The sequence below is a fragment of the Cannabis sativa genome, chromosome 4, assembly GCF_029168945.1.
Source record: "Cannabis sativa cultivar Pink pepper isolate KNU-18-1 chromosome 4, ASM2916894v1, whole genome shotgun sequence".
Taxonomy (NCBI): Eukaryota; Viridiplantae; Streptophyta; class Magnoliopsida; order Rosales; family Cannabaceae; genus Cannabis; species Cannabis sativa.
The window spans coordinates 80,120,170-80,145,770 of NC_083604.1; the positions used below are offsets into that span (position 1 = coordinate 80,120,170).

Sequence of the window (25,601 nt, forward strand, 5' to 3'; positions counted from 1 at the left end):
TCGACTGATTTTGGGTGCGGGTACGACAGTCTCTTCGGAGCCGATGGTGGTTCTCCAAATTTACTTTTTTAATCGCTACTTATCTTTCCCATTCTTCTTTCTTAAATAAAATTAAATTTAGATAAAGATAGAAAGAGAGAAGAAGAGAGGTGGAAGAAAGATACTGAATTTATTGAATCAACCGGAACTACTTATTACAAATTTGTATTAAAACTGACAAATTTCCAACGGTCATTCCGCAAATAAAGGCGCAAAAGTATATCTTTTCATAGCTAAATCTAAAATAACGTGTTTTACTTACAATATGCCTAACTTGCAGCTAACATAAAGTAATTTCATCACTACTGACTGATATTACCAAACAGTATTTCAATTTCAACACGAAGACTATTCCAATAATTACAATTGAAAGAAAATTAGTTTGATTGTATTTTTATGGCGTTTTATGTTTATGATAAAGCCAAAACACATCTTCATTATCAGTGTGGTATTACATTTTCACAACCACACAATACTAAGCACATTGCTAAAGTGTATTACACATTTAATAGTAGATAATTTATGCTGTAAACTTATAGCTAATCTAACTCATGAAACTCATAATAAAGCAGAAGTTGTTAAGGAGATTAAGAAAGTATTCCTTACTATTAACTGTTCTTGGCTCTAATATACTTTTGTGTGTATATGTGTGTGCATACAATTTTAATATATAACCATAACATTAGAGATCACATGTCATGAATAGATGCAAGATATGCCAGTTGAATACTGTAAGCTTCTTTGAGCTCAGCCAACACTTGTGCAATGGTTGGTCTCTGTGACGCGTCTCTCTCCACAGACCTAACAGCAACCAAGGCTGCCTTTCTCATGCTTTCGATATCGAAACTTCCCTTTAAGCTATCATCCACAACCTCATATGCACCTGCCTGTAAGTATGGTTTGGCCTGCAATTTTTCAATGCAAAATGTCAAGACTTTTCATAAGGAAAAAAAGCAACAATTAGGAACTTTGAGGTTGGTTTTTATATATACCCATAGAACTAGATTGAATGAATCTGGAATTCCAGAATGAGTAAGTGGTTCTCTCCCACAAATGAGCTCTAGAAGAACAACTCCAAAGCTGTATACATCACTTTTCTCAGTCAACTGCTGAGTTGTATAATATCTGCATATCATTGTTATACACAAAGGTCAAAACAAAGAGGAATCCTTTTTGTTTTTAACTCTCATATTCCAAGTAGGGGGCACATTAACATTATAATTATTTTATTAAAATATGGGTTGATAGATTGTTTCTTTGCCATTTTAGCCAATGTACTTAGTGATTTATAGTTAATAAACTTAGTATCTGTGTGAATGAAATTTAATTGAAGGAGAAGTGTAAATTTTTTTAATCAATTAAAGTCTTTGATGGGAGACACAATCCAATTAAGATTTTGTAGGAAGATTCAGTAAGTTAGTATTATATTGTCAATCTACATTATTTCTTAAATCTCAATATATCAATGGTATATATTTTCTACATCAATTAGTTACTGATAGGTGGTGTTTGTTTGGAAGTAATAAAATAAAACAAAATGGAAATGAAATAAATTTTATTCAATTCTTTTATTTGGTTGCATTTTAAATTATTACTTTTTATTATTTTGGTAGAATGACTATTCCATTTTGAAATAGAAGGATGACCATTTTTATACATTTTAAATTTGATTCCATTTCATTCCTATTTTTATTCTCATTCTTATTTTCATATCATTATTTCAGAGTATACAAACTTGAGAAAAAATCTTACTCTGGATCAAGATAGCCAGCAGTGCCTTTGACAACAGTGGTGACATGACTTGCATCTGCCTGAGTCACTTGCTTAGAGAGGCCAAAATCACAAACCTTAGCATTCATCTCCACATCCAAAAGAATGTTACTACACTTCACATCACGGTGTATAATTCTTGGTTCACTCCCATTATGTAGATAGTCAAGTCCTTCAAAAGAAATGTATTTTTTTTTCTTCATATGAGATCTTTGTTCTTTCAGAAATTCAAATTATAGTTATGGAAAAGAAAGGAACCTTTAGCAGCATCAACTGCGATTTTCAGTCTGCGAACCCAGCTCAGCGAAACTTTTCGGCTTTTTGGACCTGAAATGAACTTGATATGTGTTAATAATGGATGCCCTGCAACTCATATCAGAAAATAGATCAATGAAATTGCTTTAATGGATTCACATTAACATACCATAAAGATGGTCAGCCAATGATCCACCGGGCAGATACTCATAAACAAGTATTTGCTGCTTTGATTCATAGCAAAATCCTTCTAAAGTCACAAGATTTTGATGGCGAATTTGTGACAAGAGACACACCTGAAAACATTCCAAGATATTGGAAAAAAGCATTAAAAGAAGTTAACAAGGAGAACTTATCTGTTCAAGTCCTGGTATATTAAATTTCGGTTAATTATGATTTTTACCCCAAAACTTTAATATATACTATCGGGATTGTTGGATTCGAGTACTTCTGTTCAATTCAGTTCAATTTTACTAATGGACCCTAATATAGTGACTGCTCATGTATCAAATCATGTCCCTCGAATTTTGATATATATCAAATTGAATTGTGTTTGTTTATATTATTTGCATACTCCATTACTAAAGTAACTTTAAATTATAATAAATAGCCTTAAACTCAATGTGTAGTTCACATAGATAACCTCATTGACAAAAGAATCAGCTCCAAGTTGGGATTTATCAAAACGAACTTTCACAGCCACAAGCTTTCCATCACGTAGCTTTCCAAAGTAAACTGATCCAAAGCTACCTCGGCCAATCACCTCCTTGAAGTTATTGGTTGCAGCTTTGATTTCTTTGTGACTGAAAACTTTAGCTGAATTCCAGTTTCGAATATCGGCTGCAATATCTTGAATGGCAAGAAAAAGAAATGATCACTTAAAAAGCAAGAAAGAAAGTAATTAAGTTCAAATGAGAAAAGGGGTTTGCATGGTTTTTAAATACTTTGTGTGTATGAGACTTCATGAGCACTTTTCTTAATCCTCACATAGAAAAATATTGCTACTGAGATACAGAGTAGAGCAAGCAAGGCACCCCCAGTGACACTAAGTATAATAGCTAAATGGTTATATACAGAAGAATTGTGCTGCTTTTTGTCTAAGATGGTAACTTGGGGTGTCTCAAGTGAAGGGGTAGACGACACGTCGTTGCAAGCCATTGCAGAGAAAGAAAGGCAAAGATTCCCAGATGTTCTGCATGAAAAATGGTATGTCATAATACTAAAATTTGATGCATGAAAGATATGTGGTGTAAATGTTTGGATAAATAGCAGCATAAGTATTCAAAGTTTTGAGTTTGTAAGTGGTATAAACATAAGTATCTATTGTTGGTATAACTTTAATTTTTGTCCAGTTTCATCAGTACAAACTCAAAATCTGTACTGACGAAACTAGATGAAAATTACAAATTTACTAACAATGAGTTACTTAAGCCGTAAAAAAAATCATTGAGTTTTATGCCCGTAACAAACTCAAAATTTCAGATACTTAACCTGCAATTATTCCTAAATTCTTTACCTAACTTCCAAACTTTCTCTGTTCAAAGATGGTGGAAGAGCACCTTGAAGCCTATTATTTTCAAGATTCCTGAGACGATATCATGTCAAGAAAAATTATCAACATGTATATTGAGATTAGAAGAGAAGAGTTTTGTATTGCAAGAATTCTGAAAATTTCATACAATAAATGAAGGTCCTCCAACTCTCCCAAGCTGTCTGGAACTGTCCCTTGTAATCTATTGTGTTGCAAATCCCTGGATATAAAAAGGAAAAACAGCTCTAAAGAATGCAACAATATTGTCAAGAAAATATATCAAAAAAGGTCAAGTTTCTCTTGGTTACTATAGAAACAAAACTCACAAAACTTGAAGATTAACTAAGCTCTCCAAATCAGAACCAAAGGTTGTTAGCCTATTGAAACTCAGATTCCTGTCAATAATACTTGATTCAATAATGGTCTAAGATGATTGAGAAAAACAAAAAATGGAGTTTATGAAGGGTTTGATAATACAATTTCTCAAGATGTTGTAAGCTACCCAAATTCTGAATTTCACCACCAAGAGAAGTGTTATGCAAATTCCTGGGAATACAAAAACCAAGCATGGATGGATGTAATGAGTAAAATAGTATTAGTAATTGAATGTTTGTTATTATCACAGAAGAATGGTCAAATCTTTGACTTACAATTTCTTAAGATCCAGTAAGTCACCAAACGTTGGACTAATTGACCTCAGATTGATATTTGGAAGCTCCCTAACAAGAGAAAGAACATTAAGTTCAAAACCCAAGATGAAAGAGATTAAAAAAATAAAGAACTCAAAAAGGTTTTATACAATGATGTGACAAGGCTTCCTTCACATTCAACATGATCCCATGATATAGGAGAACATGGATCATCCTCCCATCCAAGTTCTAAACCAGTAGACTGTTGAATAACCCCAAGAGCAGAAACTGAAAAAGATTGTAGAAAACAAGTTAACCAAGTATTAAATATGTTAATCATCTCATCAAGGATATGATACAACCACTTGGGTAGAACTCGCCTAAAAGAAAAGGGTACTCAAATAGTTATATACTACAAACCAATCTCATACTTGGATACATCCCCTTTTGGAGGGGGGTGGCCTGGGCCTAATTCACATATCACCCCATCCGCGACGTCAGTCCCACTTGAGAGTGGATGACTCTGATACCACTTGGTACAACAGCTTGGGTAGAACTAACTCCCAAAAGCTAGCATTAGAGTAGTTATGTACTACTACTAACCAATCTCATACTTGGTCAATGTGGATCCTAAGTCCTAATAGTCTACAAGTATGCAGCAGATTAAATTGTTTACAATTACCTGTGGTTGATGAAGCTTCTAATGGAATATCAAGGATCTCATATGCTTCAATTGCATTGACTTGAGGATAGAAGCTTGCAGTCTTAAGTGTGATATTCAAGCTTTTTAGTCCTTTTCTTGTAACATGTAAAGCACTAACTTCTGAAGTTTTAACAGTATAGTTTGACTGTACAACCTCCCCATTGATTAAAACATCAAAAGAAGGAAACACAGGAAGAATCCCAGCAAAATATAGGATGATGTAACAGTCACCAAGAGTATCAAGAGACAAGTTGTAAGTCAAAACATCTCTTCTAGCCAAGACTCTGGCAGTTTGAAGAATGGCAGGTGGAGGACTCTCCTTAAGACTTTCAGACACATTGAAACTATGTTGAATCTTAAACCCAGCTGACACATGAAATGGTGTATAGTTCATATCAGAATCCCATATTCTATCATATGGATCAAAAGGGTACCTGTTTTGAAAGAAACCCAATTAAGAAAACTACCATAAAAACATAGGTAAATATTTCAGATTCTGTGTTTTGTAAAAATTATAAACTGGACTATCTGTTTTGATAAATGACAATTTGGACTCTGTATTTTTCAAAATGGTACAAAATAAACTAAATTGGTTGTCATTTAACAAAACAAGGGTCTGATCAATAACTTTTATAAGCACAGAATTCAAAATGTCATTTAGCCTAAAAATATTGAAGAATCTAATGTATAAGAGGTTGAAAGTGAAAGGTTCATACCTAAGAGAACCATTTGTGTAACCACAATTAATTCTATGATTCTTCCTAAGAGACTTATGTTGAAAATCTTCAACACCACTTGTGTAAGCTCCCTGAGGAAGTGGTCTAACCTCAAGTGAAGAAATAACAGGCGCGCCTTTTCGTCGAACACCAAGCAAACAAAACGACAATGTCTCTTTACTAACTGGCCATACAAACTCTTCTATCTGAGGATCATTTTTGGCAAGGTCTATAGTGCCAACAATGGCTGTACCAAGTGAAACAGAGAATGATGGAGGCTTACCAAGACCATCATAGTTTTTGTACACAAACTTAGCTCTAATAAGAACCAAAGAAGATGTATTCTTTAATGGTATCCTATAACACTTTCTACTTCTGAAAACTGGAAAATACCGAGCTGAAACAGTTGTTGTGAAGTTGTTTTGATTGTATTTAATGGTAGTTATGTTGCCTAAGCTAATATAATCACTATCTGGGATCCATAACACACCAGATGAATCAGTATAATTTGAGGTTCCACCACAAGATAAGCTCAAGAAACCTGCAAAAATAAGACCCCATTATACATTATTATAAATCAAGCATTAGTTTCAATCTCAAAAAGTACTTAAAATGACCAAAAGAGAACAAAAAATTTGCATACCATCTTTAATATCAGATAAAGCAAGTACCCAAAAGCCAGAAAACAAAATGAAAAACACCCAGAAACTTTTCTTCTCCATTGAAGTATGAGAAGTTATGAAAATGAAGTAGTCCTCTATAACAAGACAAGAGAGACCAAAAAGAAAGGATCTTTACCGTTGTATGGGGAAAGAAAGAGAAAATGATTGTTTCTTAGTGTGGGAGTGACAATTTGATGAAAGTGCAATGAGTAAAAGTGGTTTCTTTCTTCTCTCTCTCTCTCTCTCTCTATATATATATATATATATATAAATATAAATGTATATAAATGTGAAGACGTAAAGAGAAAAAAAGAAAAGTTCGTTAGGGGGAAGGGTGATGATGGAGGAGTGGCAATTATGATAATGATTTATGATTGGTTGTAAATACAATACTAGTAGTAGTAGCTTAAGATATACTAAACAAACCAATTGTGTACAAGTATAGGAGTGGTACTTAGTACTTACTATTAATGTTTGTACTTTGTATTGAAAAAGTAGACTCTTCTGAACACCATAGCCAACTTTCGGTTGAAGGCTTAGTAAGAACACCACACCACACCACTAGTCTCTCATATCATATATTTTAGCAAAATTCTACAGTACACCCTTTGGTGTTTTCAACATCCAGATAGTTTTTATCTCAATTATTTTATATAATAGTGTATAGTCACTCAAAACATCATGCAAAATTTTAAAATATTTAAAATAGGTTAATGCACTAAAGCAAAGTTTAAATAGTTCTTTTATATTTTATACAGTTTCTTTTGTATTGTAAATTATTTCAAATTTATCTTAACTTTGTAAAGTACATACTAAACAACTACAATATACATTGTCATATAATTAAAATAAAATAAAATTAAAACTATGTAGATAGATGATGAAAACATAAAAAAGGTTTAGGGAGCACTTAAAACACCATATACTTTAATACCTTCACATTTCATATTTCATGTCATGTCTCTCTAATATTCTTATTTTGTTTATTATAATAAGAACCAACTAGAATATAACCAGTACTATTGGATTTGGACTCAAATTTAGTCAACAAATTTATTAGTATGATCAAATTATCCTTAACTATATCTAATTAAGTAATTTAAGTATTCATCTTGAAATATTTGAAAAACAATGCATATGCATAAATCATTAGCATTTGGTGAAATAAGCATTGCTATGAAGAAAACTCAAATTTATAGGATAATATTTTTGAATTTTCATTGAGAAAAAGAGATTTGATTATATAAACTATAAAGTGGGTAAGAAAAAAAAAAGGAAAAGGAAAGATATGAACATCAAAAGTCAAAGCTTGCAATTGAAGTTTCAAGAGAAATTAATTAGCAGAAATAGTGGGAGATGCATAGGATGCTTAAGAAAGCCGCATGGGCATTATATAAATCATAACACAATGATATTATTATGGTATGTTATGTTGTGTTAGCTCATGTGTAATTGTTTTTGCTTTCAATTTTATACTTTGATCCACAAATATTTATGTGGTTCTAATGGTCCCTTTTGTGGAAAGAAAACTATTTATACTTTCATTTAATTAAAGCAAAACAATTATTTTGTAATATTTATATATAAAATATTGAACAAGATTTGTGATTAAGGATAATTATAGTTTTAAGTTAGGATTAAACAAAAGTCGATATGTCCGAGTGGTTAAGGAGACAGACTTGAAATCTGTTGGGCTTCGCCCGCGCAGGTTCGAACCCTGCTGTCGACGTTTTTGCTTTTTAATTTTTCTACAATTTATTATTAATTCACCCAAAGTATTTATGTAATACAAATTTAGTTTTAAAAAAACAAATAAAGTGTGAAATCTTCTTTAAATGTTAGTGAGTGCAACAATTAGAAGTGTAAATATGTATAAAATTGGATTTGAGTAATATGATTGCATCACCATTTGTCCCCAATTTCAGTAGAATTGTAAGACTATTCTTAAGGGAAATTTGATTTTCTATACTTAAAAATGTTTAAATTTTTTTTTTTAGACCAATACATTTTACACTACAAAAAATATGACACTTTTTTCAAAACCCAAAAAATACCTCTCTCTCTCTCTCTCTCTCTCTCTCTCTCTCTCTCTCTCTCTCTCTCTCTCTCTCTCTCTCTCTCTCTCTCTCTCTCTCTCTCTCTCTCTCTCTCTCTCTCTCTCTCTCTCTCTCTCTCTCTCTCTCTCTCTCTCTCTCTCTCTCTCTCTCTCTCTCTCTCGGACCGAACAAAAAAAAAATGCACATGGTCCGATCCGATGGTCGGACCACATGGTCCGATGGGGTCCGACTCTCTCTCTCTCTTCGTTTTCCTCAAATTGAAAAAAAAAAAAGCATATGGTCCACCATCGGACCATATGCTTTTTTTTTTCTGTTCGGGTCCGAGAGAGACGAAGAGAGTGAGAGGGGGCGGTCAACAGTGGGTGGGTGGTGGAGGTGAGCCGTGGTGTGTTTGGCAGTGGGGGCGGTCACTCACGGTGAGAGAGAGGAAGAGAGAGGGGCATTTTCGTGGGGTTCGGGGTCGTCGGTTCTGGTTGGTCGGGGTTGAGCGTTGACGGCGTGGGTGGGTCGGGGTTGAGCGTCGACGAAGCACGGTGGGGACGGGGTTGAGCTTCGATTGAAAAAATAGTGGTTATGAGGAGTGGGTACTGGGGCTGGCGGCTGTGCGAGAGGAAGAGAGAGGATGAGAGGGAGGGGTTTGAAATGGGAGGAGTAATTTAGGAAAATTAAAAAAGTTGTCATATAGTACCAATTTTAATAACTATGTAGTTAGGGGAAAAATTATAAGGCATTTTAAGCATGGAATTTCAAATTTCCATTTTAGGATTCTTTGTTTACCAGTCTAATTTGGTTGATAGCAATAAAAATAATTAACAACAATTAACTTTATTTTCAATACTATAAACTTGATTAGACTAAAAAATTCTCAAAAATAAATGGTATACCAAAATGTATTATAGATTTTTCCTAAAGTTTCACATATATTTTCCCTTTCTTTTTATGAACGTTGTTCTATTAAATGATCTCTGAGACTCACTCTCTAATAAATTGGCGCAATTATAAGAAAAAATAAATTTAATTTGATGAACATATAAATTTATGCATACTCTTTAATACATAACATCACACTGCTCATACTATATCTATTTGGATTGAATTTCTTCTGCACATTAATGAAATCAACTATACAAAATACAACTTCCCAATTTCACAAATGCTCTAATGCAAAATTACAAAACAAAAGATTCACTATCATTCACCTTACACCTCATCACTTTTGCAATTTAATTAAAAAGCTATTAGATTCACACTAGATTAAATAAAGTCAATTAGCTTTACACAAATGCCTGGTGATAAAGTTCAATAGGAATAGATGATCATAAAAACAAAGTTTGGAGCTTTTCTTTAATGAAGAATTAAAGACCACAAAACCAAAGAGCTGTGTTCTGACTTTTGAGTAGTAAATGAAAGTGTAAATTAATAGATATGAAAGAAAAATTCTACACTAAATAACAAAAGATATCAAGGTGGCCGTTCATTTAAAAAAAAATAATAAAAATATGAAATCAATGGATGAAACTCAGAGACCTGACAAAATTGGAGGTACCTAACTAGTTTTTCTGGTAAATAATTAGTATTTGACAGCAGAAATAATGTCTAGTTGGGAACCTAATTTCTCATCTGCAGTAGTTTCAGCTTTCAACCTAAGTTTATTCAGTTGCTTCTTCCTTTCGTATGACAGCTGAGCCTTCTCCTTCCTCTTCTTTTCAAGTTCCTGAGCACAGAGAAATTTCAGAAAATGAATTTCTCCTTCACATATTGATAGACATTACATGGCCAAGATCGTTGGAACTAAGACAGTCTTACCCAATACATTCTTACAGTTACAGATGAAACAAGACAGTCTAACTATTCATTAAAATGTGATTGTATAATTTCTAACTTGAAAGCTAAATAGTATCACCTGAAGCAAAATCTAAATGTCTTCCTGAAATCTTAAGCAAACACTATCATTAAGTATCTTACTTACTAGTACTACAATATGAAATAACATTGATACTAATTTGGATAATAACATTTTACAATCTACAATGCCAATAACTACCATTCAAATTCCAACAAGTCATCACCCAATACATTCTTACAATTACTGATGAAATAACAGAGTCTAATTACGCATTAAAATGTGAGTATAATTTCTAACTTGAAATCAAAATAATATCAACATAAGCTAAATCTAAACGTCTTCCTAAAATCTTAAGCAAGCATTATCATTAAGTATCTTACTTACTAGTACTACAATCTGAAACAATATTGATCCTAATTTGGATAATAACATTTTACAATCTATTTTACCAATAACTCCAATTCAAATTTCAACAAAAAGATTTGGCTAATATATTATATCCATTTCATAAGCTCAATAAACTAGATAGACAAGTATAATTTAATTAGAGAAATAAATCTTACCCTGATGGTGTCATAATGGTTCCATCCAACCTCTGATGATAACCTTCCCAACAAGCAATATTTATGGCCCTTTTGCAACCTCAACACCCTAAAATTTCACATATTCAATAGAACCCATATCACAAAACCAATCAAATAAAAACAAAATTGGAATAAATCAAACTGTAATATCAAAACACATAAAAATACTTACTTGAGAGCATCAGGGATCACCATCCTCTTGGTCCTATCATATGGCGCAGGAACACCTTCATAGGCCTTCAATCTCTCGAGTGCAGCTGCACCACGCTTAGTCTTGTGTGGGATCATTCTACATAGCCAAAAAGAAAAACGGTACCCAAATCGATTTCAGCGACATGAAACTTTACATTACTCAATTTAGGGCAAAATGAAAGGGGAAATACTGAACTGACCCACGAACTGTACGCCAGAAGATCTTAGCGGGAGCACGGAAGTGAATGGGACCATGGGAAGGCTTCGTGTTCATTCGCTTACGGAGAAACCTCAAGTACTTCATCTTCTGCCTCACTAGACCTCCCGAAATACAAAGCTCCTCGCATCGAACCACGACCACTTTCTGACCATTCAAAAGCTCCTTAGCTACGATCGACGCCAATCGACCGAGCATGTGGTGCCTTGCGTCCACCACCACTCTCTTTGCGCAGATTCCTGAGCCTGACACCATTTTGTCCCTCTCGACACTCTGGTTTTTCTGGTGTTTCTCTGTCTAAGCTCCATTTTTAGGGTTATGGAGGAGATTATAAGATGGTGAAGAACACTAGGGTTTCTGGGAAAGAGACTAACATCGAATTAGATTATTTGGGCCATCTATTAATATTGGCCCAAATAATTCAGTTAAGAGGAAATTACACTTAGTATGGGATTTTAAAAGTTCTTATGATAAATATGGCACATTTAAGTTTGGCCAATTTATATGGTATTTTTTTATTTTTAGGTTTTTGTATGGTATTTGATATGCCATATATATGTAATTAGGTTTCTAAATCCCATATTTACTGTTTTTATTTGTTTAGGAAGTTTTATTTGTCATTGATGCCGGAAAAGTCACGGAGTTCTTTGTAGGTGCGGGAAAAGTCACGGAGTAGCGGTCGGTGCGGAAAAGTCGTCGGAGTTCTTCGGCCGGAAAATTCGTCGGAATTGGCATTTTCGCCGGAAAAATCACCAAGAAACCGGTTTCTTAAAGTCTAAGAAACCGGTTTCTTGAAGTCTAAGAAACCGGTTTCTTGGTGATTTTTCCGTTGACAATGCCAATTTTGACGACTTTTCTGACGCTAGCAGCTACTCCGGCGACTTTTCCCAAGACCGACAAGAAACTTTAGAAAAGTCATTAGAATTGGCATAGTCGCGGAAAAATTACCAAGAAATCGGTTTCGGTTTCTTGATGAAGAAACCGGCTTTTTTGGTAATTTTTCCTAATTTTTCCGACGACAATGGCTCGACGAATTTTCTAGCGTTGGTAGCAACTCGACGACTAATACACCGACAGTACTCCGGTGACTTTTTCGCATCAACAAGAAACTCTAGGAAATTCGTCAAAATTGTCATTGTCATAGGAAAAATTATCGGGCTAATCACCAAGAAACCGGTTTTTTCGGTTGATGAAGAAACCAGTTTCTTGGTAATTTTTTTATATTTTTTTTTCTCTATTTGGTTGATTGATGAAACTGGTTTCAATTATTTTCAGTGTATATCATTTTTGTTTTGTTTTCATAATCTTTATTATTGTTGTGTAACAAAATTAGTTCCTTGATGAAGAAACCACTTTCTTGGTGAAGAAACCAGTTTCTTGACGAAAAAACCACTTTCTTGGTGATTTTTCTAATGATTTTGCTGGCGACATTGCCGCTTCGACGACTTTTTTACGCCGCAATAACTCGGCGATTTTTCCAACACCAGAACTACTCCGCAACTTTTTCGCACCGACATCAAACTCAGTAATAGTCGTCGGACTTGGCATCACATCGGTAAATTATCGAAAAATCACCAAGAACCGGCTTTTGGTGATTTTTCCACGACAATGCTAATTTTGACGACTTTTTCTACGGCAAGAAGAACTCCGGCGACTTTTTCGGCACCGGCGGCTACTCCGACGACTTTTCCGGTGCCGACAGTAAACTCCGGTGACTTTTCCAGCACGAGTGACAACTTCGGCAATCACTATAGTTTTATTTGTTTTATTTTTTTAAAAAAAATAAATATGAAGGGAATTTTAATATTTTTTATAGTAATTTAATTAAGTTTTTATTTTTTATGAATTTTAAATTCAGATTTCTTTTTAATGTTTTGTATGGTTTTTTTTAGAAAAAAACCATATTTTTAGTTTGATTGGTTAGATAATGCCATATTTAGTGGTATTTACTTTTTATGCCATATTTATCATAACCTTAATAATTTTTCCCATATTTTTGAAAATAGCCCTTCAGTTAATCCCATCAACTTTAGGTTTACATAAATATTTGAGATTTTTCAAAAAAGAATAAGTAGTATTGGGTGTTTCTACGACACGCAATTCACTTTTTATTTGTTTTTATTTGTTTCGGTATTTTATAAAAAATTTTAAATTTTTTTAATAATTGTATAAGTTATAATTATTTAAAATATTTTATAAAATTTGAAAAGAATAATTTTTTTTTGAGTGTAACGTAATGGTATTTTACAATCTGTTAATAGTTTAATAGTTTTAAGGTCCTAAGTTTGAATTCATGACTTCTTCTTTTTTCTCATCCCTCTCTCACCTCTTGGTGGTTTTGAAAAGAATAATTTACAATATAAAAAATTATCTTCAAATTATTTATTTCAAGTACAAAATAAATAAGTCACAAGTATATGTTTGGGGATATAATTTTATAAAAAATTCTACAATAAACTTTCTTAAAAGGAATGTATCACACCTCTCTTTGTTTTGTTATCCAAAATAATTTTTTAGTTAATTTTTTTTTTTCATGGTCGTGTATATTATAGTTATTTAAGACATTCGGTAAATTTTTAAAAAATTCGAAAAAAAAATTAACATCCTAAAAACAGAGTTCAAACAATATGTTGTACGACTATTTTATTTTATACATGTGTGAAATAAACTGTTTAAACTTTATTTTGTATATTGTAAATTATTCTAAATTTTTTAAAATTTTATAAAATATCTTAAAAAATTATAATATATACTAATATAAAAAAAAATGGGACTAAAAATTCTTTTAAACGTCAAAACAAGTAGACGATGAAGTGCATGTCACTAGATTACAATGTAAAAGTACTTAAATTTTATTTATTCTTTTCGAAAATACCATCTTTGAAAAATATACATGTATTCAAAATCAATGATCAAACTACCCCAACATCTCACCTAAATTTTCTTCCACTGCAACTGCAGCCTCACCTAGGAGCTTGACTGTGATAGTAAAGTTTACTTTTTTATTGTATTTTGGGATGCAAATTCAGTGTACCTGGACACGCCCACAATTGCGGGTCAAACCTTCGACATTTCTAACGTTGTCGAAGCAAATAAGGAGAAGAATTGGGTGTCCTTCCAAAACACGAGGACTTATTCCTATTGCGGCCGCCATGTCCACCTCTACCACCACACCTGATAATCAGGTCGCTTCCAATAAAGATGGGTCAACCCACAACCCCAATCCGCCATTGCAGGTACCTTTGTTTTTTTTTACTTCTAACCATTGATTCAACTGCATTTCGATTCGTATTTTCATGGGTCTTTCTTATATGCTTGAATTGGAAATGGGGTTTCTTCCTTTCTTTCAATAATTTGGTTTCATCTCTTTTAAACTTAAACTATTGCAAATGTTACCCTTTATCAGATTTGTTCTTTTTTTATTATTTGTTAAATCAAAATCATGTCTTTCCTTTTTTTTTTATCTATGTATTCTTCAAATCTGGCTTCAGAATTCACAAAATTTCACCTGTTTTTTGATTAGGTTTTTATATTAACTATCTGGAATTCTGCATTATACAATAAATTTTAACTAGAGGCTCGAAAATTTTGGTTGGCCACACCAAATAACTGTAATGTTATCCACTTTAAAGTCTCTGATTTACAAGTCAAATCAGATGCAAATTATGAGAGAGAAAATCAATATTTTCCTTTTGTTCTTAAAAACAATCCAATCCTAACCTTAATATGAGTTTCGACTTCGAGTTGCTCATTTATTGCAGTGTTTAAGAGTTATTGTTAACATGAGTTGTTGTTATAGTTTACTGTTTCTCAAATATTATAGGTTAGTCTAAATACGGAGAGATAACCTTAATGATGATTATGGTAGAGCATGTCTGTAGTTTGAGATGGAGTACACCATTGATATTTGTATACTTAAATCAAAGATTTGCTGCATTGCTTATTCATAAATTGGAAGCATTTTCAGGCTCTGAACACTCTTATTTACTTCATGGCTTCGTGCTTGATGTTATGAATCAGTTTCTGCTTTTTATTTCTCTATGTTCTCTAGTTAAACAAAGCTGAAATAAAGAATTAGATTAGGATTCAAGGAAGGGAGAACTCTATTTTTAGTTTTTTACATGTTAAATCTTGCTATTCAAATTACTCATCATTTGCATTGTTTTTTCATACTATCCCTCCTTGTAAAAGGAATAGTTTCTTACTTTTGTTGCGTTTTATTTATCTTCTTTAATTATGTTTTGGTGCTCGGTTGAAGGACAGAACTCGATCGTGCTGTAATTGTTAATCAAATGATTGCCATGCCTTTGTGCTGTACTTTTCTATGTTGTTACTGTTTTTCTTCTTACTGTAAATGGTGTTTATATACTCTGGTAGATTGCAAAGCGTTTGGAGAAGTTCAAAACAACAATATTCACCCAAATGAGCAATCTAGCTGTTAAACATGGGGCGATAAACCTTGGTCAAGGATTCCCCAACTTTGACGGTCCTGATTTTGTGAAGGAAGCAGCGATTCAAGCCGTCAAGGATGGGAAGAATCAATATGCTCGTGGTTATGGAGTTCCAGACTTGAATTCAGCCATTGCTGAGCGATTCAAGAAAGATACGGGTCTTGTGGTGGACCCCGAGAAAGAAATTACTGTTACTTCTGGGTGCACTGAAGCTATAGCTGCTACTATATTGGGTTTGATAAATCCTGGTGATGAGGTTATCCTTTTTGCACCTTTTTATGATTCTTATGAGGCTACTTTATCCATGGCTGGTGCTAAAGTAAAGGGCATCACATTGTGCCCTCCGGATTTCGCTCTACCTATTGAGGAGCTCAAGTCAGCAATCTCGAAAAACACTCGTGCAATTCTTCTAAACACTCCCCATAATCCAACTGGAAAGATGTTCACTCGGGAAGAACTCAATACAATTGCATCTCTCTGCATTGAAAATGATGTGTTGGTTTTCTCAGATGAAGTTTATGATAAGTTGGCCTTTGAAATGGATCACATTTCTATAGCCTCTCTTCCAGGAATGTATGAGCGAACAGTGACAATGAATTCACTAGGTAAGACATTCTCGTTGACGGGTTGGAAGATCGGATGGGCAATAGCTCCTCCACATCTGGCATGGGGAGTCAGGCAAGCACATGCCTTTCTCACATTTGCTACCTCCACTCCTATGCAGTGGGCTGCTGCCGCGGCTCTTAGAGCTCCAGACTCTTACTATGAGGAGCTGAGGCGGGATTACAATGCAAAGAAGGCGATTTTGGTTGAAGGGTTGAAAGCTGTTGGATTCAAGGTTTATCCATCAAGTGGGACTTACTTTGTGGTTGTAGATCACACCCCTTTCGGGGTAGCCAACAATGACATTGAGTTTTGCGAGTATTTAATCAAAGAAGTCGGGGTTGTAGCCATACCGACGAGTGTATTTTACTTGAACCCGGAAGAAGGAAAGAACTTAGTGAGGTTTACCTTCTGTAAAGATGAAGCAACTCTTAGAGCTGCTGTAGAAAGAATGAAGGAGAAGCTCTTCAGAAGAAAGTAAACTTGTTAATGGTTTATATTTCTTTCTCAAAATAATAAAGTAGTGTTGGACAGCCAAAATTTTATGTGTTTTGACTTTTGGATGATTGTTCATGCATAAAAGCCTCCATGGTTATTGGTTCATATTATTGGAAAATGTTTCTAAACTTGAGAGTGGTATTGTTTGATAGTGATTAGGTAGTTCATTATTTTTTTTTGGCATGACTAAGATTTTTTTAACCACTATATTACTTGAATTTTTAAAATAATTCAAGTAATTAGGATGTCGAAATCAAAATTTTAACCAGCTTGTTGAATATGTTTTTGTTTTGGCATGCAAAAGACAATTCTAATCCTGAATTTTTTATATTAAATTATTCAAAAGAAAAATTTTAAGTTAGGAATTTCTTGTACATTATATTTTTTTTATTTATAATATATGAAGTGACTATGGTAGGTTATGTAAAAAAAAAAAAATCATACAGTCGAGTATAGTCTAATTGAGATACTTTTAATATATTTTTTTTGTAAACATTTTATGATGGTGTTAATAGCCTTTTTATAATTATTTTAAAAAATTTAGATAATTTACCTCACTCGAATCAGAGTAAAATTGTTATTTTCCACGTGTTTGCAAAAAAATAAAAAAGACCAAAATGTAACAAATTGTTTGAAATTTGATTCTTAAAATTTCAACCATAATCCAAAGTTGATACAAGTTATTTATTCATTTAAATATTTTCTTAAAAATTGAATGTAATTTTTTTTATTAATTGTGATAAGGAGACAAATATAATTTAAAGGGTAGTTTATAGCTAAACTCTTTGAACGTTTAAGTTTGACACGATCAACCATTAAACTGAAATAGTTAAGGTTGAACTCCCCAATCTACAAAATCGTTTTGTTCTGTACTCCTTCCGTCCACTATCGTTTGTTAACTCCCCTATAAGCTCCAGCCTTGACAGTTCTCTTGCGTGGCGGCACTAGCCATGGACTACCATGAGCTCTGGTCCCGTAAACCCAGAAAATCTCTTTCTCGAGCTCCCTCTTCCTCAATCTTTCTCTCCCTCATCATCCCCATAAAACCCAATTCCCTCTCCCTCTTTCTCATGTCTCTGTCTCTCTTGCTCTTCCCTTCCGTTCTTTGTGCAACCATGACGACAAGGCCATGACAGCCGTGATGGTCCAAAAGGATCACAAATCCATGCTCCTTAGGTCTCGAATTCCAAAACCCTGAGTTTCTCCCCCCATATTTTTAATTTTCCTCTCTCGCCAGAGCCGAAGCTTTTCGGCTCCAATTTGACCTCTCGGTTGTCAACAAGCTAAAAGAACCTCGTTTCTAGCTTCCTTGTTTGAGAGCTTTCAGATCTTGTGGGTCATTTTTCCATACACCACATTTGATCGAAGACGACCACCACGCACAACGATGCTCTGGGTTGTGGTTTCGGAAGAAGAAAAAGAAAAAAAATTAAAAAAAAAATAGTTATGTGAAATTTAGCACAAATATAGTATGAGCTAAATTTTATATCATAATAAATATTATATTTTTTTAGGATAAATAACGGCATAAGTACTCAAAGTTTCAAGTTTGTAAGTGGCATAATCCCAATGTTTATTTTTAGCGAGATAAGTACCCAATGTTTGTAAAACTGTAATTTTCCGCTTACAAACTTAAAACTTTAAATAATTATGTCGTTATTTACCCTATTTTTTTTTTTTTTTTTTTTTTTTTGAAAGAACTATTTTTTATTTACTCTATTGCCACATATTAATGCAATTGATAACTTTTTGTATTTTTATTTTTATATTTAATATGATTTTTATATATTTTCAATAAAAATTTAATTTTTTGTTAATTTTTTACACATTTCTATTATAATAAAGTTTTTTTTTACTCATAGTGTATAAGAACACAATTATAAAATTTATGCTAAAAATTAGACTAATTTATTTTTCGAGCCAAATTTAGTACAAAATTTACACTATTAATTAATTTATTAAAGCACAATGCTAAAAGTTTATGCAAACACATTATAAAGTCTTATTTTTTTTGTTGCCAAATATAGTACAACTAGAGAACTAAGCCGCGCTTTGCGCGGTATTGTCCAACTTTTATAAATATTTTATAATTTTTTTTTATTTATTTAATGATATAATCTAAAATATAATATTTTTATGTGTACGTTATAAATAAAGTAATACTATTGAAATAAAAAAATTGTTATTTTTATAATACACAAAAATATAGCAAATTTGTGATAAATATTAAATAGTGGAATTAATAAAGAAATAACATGTATTTTTATCATAAAATAAAAGAAAAAGAAAACAAATTTAATAATTTAAGCTTGTGACTGATGATATAGTTATTTTTGAATTATTGTTTAAACGTTTTTCTTAACATACTATTTATAAAAGTTTTAACATTTTATTTTGTGGTGTCAGTGAAATACTTTTTCTACAAAATTGAATGTAGGATGACAACTGTAAAATGGGCTATCACAATATTATATATTTTCTAAAATTAAAAAAAATGAGGATTTTATATAAAAAATATTAGTGATAGAATTTTTCTATATGAAATGTTTGTAAGGGAATTTATTTTAACAAATTATGTAGATGTGAAATTTCTACCTTAAATTGTAATGATGAAAATAAAATTATGATTCATGCGACAAATTATTTCTATAATTTATTTGTCTTACTGTTTTGTAGTAATTAAAATTTTATAAGTATCGTATGAAATTAATTGAGCACTCGCGAGATAGTTTTAAACATATTCTGTCTATTGTTATAATTATTGAAAAATAAAATTTAATTTATAATTATTTTATTATTTTAAAAATTCATATATTGAGTAATTGTTAATATTTTTATTAAATAAATAAAATATTATAATTTATTCTTTTGCTATTATTCAATTATTTTTAAATGAAAAATAGAATAATTTTTTATTATTTTATATATGTAATAGTATTATGTATATTGAATTAAAATCAATAATTTAAAATAAAAAAAAAAATCTATTTTTTATTTGTTAAAAAACTTAAAGGATTTTTTTATACACAATACAAATAATTAGTTTGTTTATAAAAGACTAAATAATTAAGAATCAATTATGAGATTATTATTATTATTATTATTATTATTATTATTATTATTATTATTATTTTAGAATGAGATTTTCTTATAGTGAAATATTATGAGAATGTAATAATAATAATAATAGTGTAAGTTATAAAAAGTTAAAAAGACACTATTAATTTTATTAATAAGAAATGATTTGATGGTATATATTATTTTCATTTTATTTTAATTTTAATAATATATATTTATATATAATTGTTAAATCAAAATGAAAGATAGTTGATATAAGTTTGTTTAAATTTGTGTTGTTTTGAAAGTTGAAATAAGTTAATGGTATGTATACATTTATTATGTTGAAATAAGTTACTTAGGGAAAAAGTAAAAAAAATGCTATTTATTTATATAACAATATACATATATATTATAAGTTATTTATGAATTATATAAAAATGTAAAAGTAGATGAAAAGATGTATATGAATTAATAAATCAATTACATTATTATTACATAATTATGATTATTATAAGAAATTTAATTTAAAAATAATAAAAAAAATGTACAATAATTAAATAATTAAGAATATGATGATTTTCAGAATAATATATAATTTTAATTATATTTTTAAATTTAAAATATAATATATCATATATATTTTATTCTAATTATAATAATAGTAATTAAACATCCAACTTAACATACAATTACACTTTTTTCTTTAAAAGAAAAAGAAGAAAACATATACAATATAAAAATTACACATAGAATAAAATCACACATACATGATAGCCTAACAATTTAACTTGAAAATTCCTCTAATTTTTTGTCAAAGATTCCCTTATTTGTGAATGAAACTTTGTTTAAATATATATACATACAAGTAAGAGGTTGATTTCTTAAGACAATGACATGACTAAAAAACATGATGATCAATACTAAACTTCTATAAATACACTCGATACACACATATTTTTCTTCGGTGTGATTATTATTACTATTGTTAAACTTCTTCTTCATAGACATTGTCTTTGTGATTGAGATGATAATGTTGATGATGATTTCTTCTCCATAGCCATGACATTTTAATTTTTTCCTCCCATTGTTTTTGAAAATGAAAATAGAAAACACAAAAAAAAAAGTTTTAAAAGATTAAAAGGGAGAGAGAGAGGAGTGTGAGGAGATCAAGTAGAGAATGAATTATATTTATAGAAAAACTATTGCATGAGTGTGAGATGTTATGTAGAAAAAAAAACTTGAAAGGTAGGTAGGAAAATGAAAAGACTTTGAGGAATTGTAATAATCAAAGTGAAGTGGAAGAGTCTCTACTTGATATATATTGTGTATAAATGATTAGTTAATGTTTTTTAATTTTTATATATATATAATTATAATTACTAATATTACTATTATTATTATGTGTAAATATAAATTTGTGGTATTAGAATCGTATATAATTTTCTTTTATAATTGAATATATATTTTATTTTCAAAGGATTTGTAATTGAATATTTAATTATGTATACTATTACAATTATATATATTAATAATAATAGGTAATAAATATATAATAATAAAATATGTTGTTAAATTCTTTTTAAAATTCATCATAATTCTTTTTCAATAATTCTTATCAGTTACAAAATTTTAAATATGGATATTTCTTATTTAAATATTAAATAGATATAAATTTAAATAACTAATAAAATGACAAAATAGAATTAAAAAAATATTACAATTATATAGTGAATTTTTTCTGAAAAATTATTATTATTGTTTTGACTTTTTGAAAGATTATTATATTATTGTTGGCTTATGTTTTTTTTTATTTATTTTTGGTAATTAATTGTATTTTTACTTATTCGGTTAATACAAATATAAATATAATAGGTGTTGTATTTAATTATCATTCTATTAGTATAAATTATTTTGAATAACCTTTGATTTTTATAATACTTATTGATATTAATTGGACACATAATTTCTCTTTTACAAACTTAATTAAGTTATTATTGTTACTATTACTAATTTATAAATTATTATGATGTAATTGAATGGAAAAGTAATTTAAAAACTAAATAAAAGTGAAAAATGGAGATAACAAAGAATTAGAAAGAAACTTCATATAAGATGCCACCTAGAATGCTTTGTGCATTCCTTTATATTTATATATAGATATTGATTGATGATTGATATTGATAGAAAATTATAAGGTGATGTTACCACTTTTTAAAAAATTAAATTGATAAATAGTTGTAAACTAATTTAAATGGCGCATCAACACTTCAAAACTCTACTTTATATTAATATATTGATTGATATTGATTATTATTATTATTATTATTATTATTATTATTAATAAAAAGAGTAAAAGATGATAATAATTACAATTTATAATTGTATTAATATATTATTGTTGTTGTTATTATTATTATTAATTAATAGAGAAAAATAATTTAGGCCTAAGAGATTGTTCATATTCATATTAATTGTTATTAAATTATTAAGTAATTTATTATGTGTTGTAACTTACTTATTAAAAGTTATTATTAATTAGTTGTTATCATCCTTTATATTTTAATAGAGAAAATAAAATATTAAAAGAAGATGATACCATTTTAATTTTAAGAACATAGTTAAATTAAATAGCTATAAACTAATTTGAGAGTACCACATCATTCTTTTGAAATTCTCTTATATATATATTGATATTGATATTATGTAAGTAATTAAGTAGAGTTGAATATAATAAAAAATCAGAAAAATTACAAAACAAAAATAATACATACAATGTTGAAAATATCGTAATTTGGAATTGCTAGAGTTGAGTTACATGATTATTTTTTCTTCCTTTTATTTTTTTAATAATTATTATTTTTTTAAAAAAAAAATGGGAGTTAAATAGAATAAAAAAAGTATAATACATTACCTAATCTTTTTTTTGCTTGTTCTTTTTTTCACTTTGCATATATAAGAGTACATTTTGTAGATTTAGTCAAAACATGATCAAAAAGTATTTAATTTTAAAAATGTAGTATAGCACATACCCGATTTATAATTTATAATAATACTTTCAAATTTAGATAATACTTTGCATATATAATAATGTACATTTTTTAGATAATGTAAATAATGCTTTCCAATTTATAATACTTACTTTCATATATATCATAAAGTAATAAATTATTTTTATATTAATATATCATAGATTAGTAATTAAACGTAGTTATAAGTTACACTATTATTAATTAATAATAATAGATGTGAATGTGAGTTACTCTATTGATAATAATAATAGATATTTAGCTAAAATTATTATTGAAAAAATAAATAAATGATAAAAATTAAGAAAACAAAGAATAGGATAGAAAACACATATAGATTGCCACCTCAACTCCCTAATGCTTTCCTTTATATATATATATTGATATTGATTTTTAGTATAAGTGTAAACTCAAGGATAAGTTTGCAAGTTTATGAGGTTGAAACCAGGCAAAAAATATAAATACAATAAAATGAAGGGGTAAAAATTGAAATTTAATAGGCTGGGGGTTGGTGACAACTGACTACAATTAGAAGGTTACATCACCAAACCAACCATAAAATTACACTTTGAAATCCAAATCATTCATCTCACCAACTCCTCCTCCTCTTCTTCGTCTCTCTCTTTTGATATTTAAAGCTTTCTGGAGTGTGCGCGGCACAAACTCAGATCAAAAGCATGGGAGGAGACAAAAAAGTTTACACCTTTGCTGAGTGTTCTGAGTTCAACAACCGCGACAAATGTTGGCTCGTCATCCGCGGAAAGGTAATTGATTTTCGATCTGGGTTTTTGTTGTTCTTTTCTGGGGATTTTTCGTTTAGATTTATTGGGATTGTTCGTATTGGATCTGGGTGTCTATTGTTTTCAATTGAGTGTTTGGGGAATTGTACATAAGAACTTGATCAAGTTTTTACTTTTGGGATTTTTTTATTTGAATTTTGTACCTTTAAGTTTGATTTTTGAAGGGCTTTGTGAAATTGGTATCTGATTCTTAGGAAAGTGTTGACTTCATTAATACAAATCCTTTTGTATTTATTATTAATTCAGATCTAAGTACCCAAAAAAGGGTTGGTTGAAATTGACATAAAATGGTGAGAGTAAGTTAAATTCCAAAACAAAAAAAAAAAATCTTGTTACTAACTTGTTTGTTGTGACATGAATAGGTCATTTTGGCAATTTACAAGATTGTTATGGCTGTTGTGTTGTTTTCTTATGCCCCTTTAGGAATTAGAATCACTTACAAGATGTATAAAAGTTTACCACTTAATTGACCCAAATTTCCAAGCAACTTTAGTGGTCATTTAGTATTCACTTAATTTATGTGCCATATATAGTGTTATGTAGAGCCATAGGGGTCTGTGGTTTGACTTCAAAATTAGGCCAACAACATGGAAATTTGTCACATGGCTTGACTTCAAACTCAGCAACCAATTATGTTATGCCTAGACATTTATATTCATCCATTTACAATTTCATTGATCTTTAACTCTACTCTCATTTGTCATTTGTTGGGGACAGGTATATGATGTAACAAAATTCTTGGATGACCATCCTGGTGGTGATGATGTCATACTATCTAGCACAGGTTCATTAGAGCTATATTCATTTCCCTTGTTTTTTTTTTCACATAAAAACTTGTGTTGATTCTCATATATACCAAAATGTTGTATGTGGGTTTTCCAGGAAAGGATGCAACTAATGATTTTGAGGATGTGGGGCATAGTACAAGTGCTTACTCAATGATGGATGATTTCTACATAGGAGATATTGACACAACAACTATTCCTTCTAAGGTGACATACACACCACCAAAACAGCCTCATTATAACCAGGACAAGACACCAGAGTTCATCATCAAGATCCTCCAAGTACTTGTTCCTCTTCTAATTTTGGGTGTAGCCGTCGGAATTCGCTTCTACACCAAGTCAGCTCAAGCTTAAGAAACAAAAAGTTGAATTTCTCAATAGTAATTTGAAAAAAAGAAAAAGAAAATTGACAATAAATAAGTTTGAGGAGACAGACACCCCCTTTTGCTTTTGTTATTTTGAGTTGGTAATTGTTTGTGCTTTGCTTTTTCTATTGTAATTTTTTCTCTGAAATCTCAAATTGTCACTCTTTAGAATATTTCCATTTTATGATCTCACAAGCTTGTCTATTGAAGGTGTCTTGCTATTGGAATGATGGGTCGGTTTAATTTTGAGTTTTTTTTTTTTTTTTTTTTAATTAAGAAATGAATGACTGAAATAAAGCATCCATTTTTGAGCCTTGGTTTTTCTAATAGTGCCAACCTATGGATCAATACCAGCAGCTGCACTACCCCGGTATTTGATTAGTTGGTTGGTGGCTAGTGGTAGTTGCTGCCTAGTCAGATTAGTCAGCTTTCCAAAAGTTGGGTGTGCTTGACCATTCACCTAAAAAAAAACACACAAGATTTTGCAGTTTAGAATAGACTAATTTGTAGTATAAATATTTAAATTTAATCTTCATTTATAAATAAATATTTAATTTTAATTTTTTCGGTAATAATATCAATTAAATTGCAACGTGATAATTTCTAATTAATTTAAGTCATTAAATTTTTAATTTTTATTTAAAAATTAATTTAAATATAAAAAAAATAATAATAACTGGACATTTAATAGTAGATATTAAGGACAATTTTAGCTATAATATTAATAGTAAATTAATATCATTTTAAAAATATTTATTTTTATTATTATTTAGATATTATAAGCTTTAAAAAGTAAAAGAATTTATTACCGA

At 30.3% G+C, this 25,601-nt stretch overlaps 4 protein-coding genes and 1 non-coding gene across 5 annotated transcripts; 3 read left to right on the forward strand and 2 right to left on the reverse strand.

The window, feature by feature from the left end:
- Positions 1–354: 354 nt before the first annotated feature.
- Positions 355–6,573, reverse strand: LOC115714891 (probable LRR receptor-like serine/threonine-protein kinase At5g48740). Its single transcript, XM_061114657.1, has 16 exons — positions 6,287–6,573; positions 5,644–6,184; positions 4,907–5,361; positions 4,395–4,512; positions 4,246–4,314; positions 4,073–4,141; positions 3,922–3,990; positions 3,744–3,815; positions 3,581–3,649; positions 3,009–3,256; positions 2,708–2,913; positions 2,234–2,360; positions 2,068–2,136; positions 1,792–1,981; positions 1,032–1,164; positions 355–944 (listed from the first exon to the last, which is right to left on the reverse strand). Exons 1-16 carry the CDS (start codon positions 6,363–6,365, stop codon positions 729–731), a joined length of 2,730 nt encoding a protein of 909 aa, XP_060970640.1. The 5' UTR covers positions 6,366–6,573; the 3' UTR covers positions 355–728.
- Positions 6,574–7,952: 1,379 nt separating this feature from the next.
- TRNAS-UGA (transfer RNA serine (anticodon UGA)) lies at positions 7,953–8,034 on the forward strand. Its single transcript has one exon. It is a non-coding gene; the product is annotated as a tRNA-Ser (tRNA).
- Positions 8,035–9,649: 1,615 nt separating this feature from the next.
- On the reverse strand, positions 9,650–11,598 carry LOC115715164 (large ribosomal subunit protein uL13w). The gene is made up of 4 exons (XM_030643984.2): positions 11,185–11,598; positions 10,965–11,081; positions 10,772–10,859; positions 9,650–10,076 (listed from the first exon to the last, which is right to left on the reverse strand). The coding sequence occupies exons 1-4, from the start codon at positions 11,454–11,456 to the stop codon at positions 9,933–9,935; spliced, it is 621 nt and encodes a 206-aa protein (XP_030499844.2). The 5' UTR covers positions 11,457–11,598; the 3' UTR covers positions 9,650–9,932.
- Positions 11,599–13,983: 2,385 nt separating this feature from the next.
- LOC115713933 (uncharacterized) lies at positions 13,984–16,881 on the forward strand. The gene is made up of 2 exons (XM_030642417.2): positions 13,984–14,437; positions 15,579–16,881. Exons 1-2 carry the CDS (start codon positions 14,219–14,221, stop codon positions 16,734–16,736), a joined length of 1,377 nt encoding a protein of 458 aa, XP_030498277.2. The 5' UTR covers positions 13,984–14,218; the 3' UTR covers positions 16,737–16,881.
- A 6,399-nt stretch (positions 16,882–23,280) lies between these two features.
- Positions 23,281–24,993, forward strand: LOC115714152 (cytochrome b5). The gene is made up of 3 exons (XM_030642721.2): positions 23,281–23,603; positions 24,357–24,423; positions 24,522–24,993. The coding sequence occupies exons 1-3, from the start codon at positions 23,517–23,519 to the stop codon at positions 24,776–24,778; spliced, it is 411 nt and encodes a 136-aa protein (XP_030498581.1). The 5' UTR covers positions 23,281–23,516; the 3' UTR covers positions 24,779–24,993.
- The last annotated feature ends 608 nt before the right edge of the window (positions 24,994–25,601 follow it).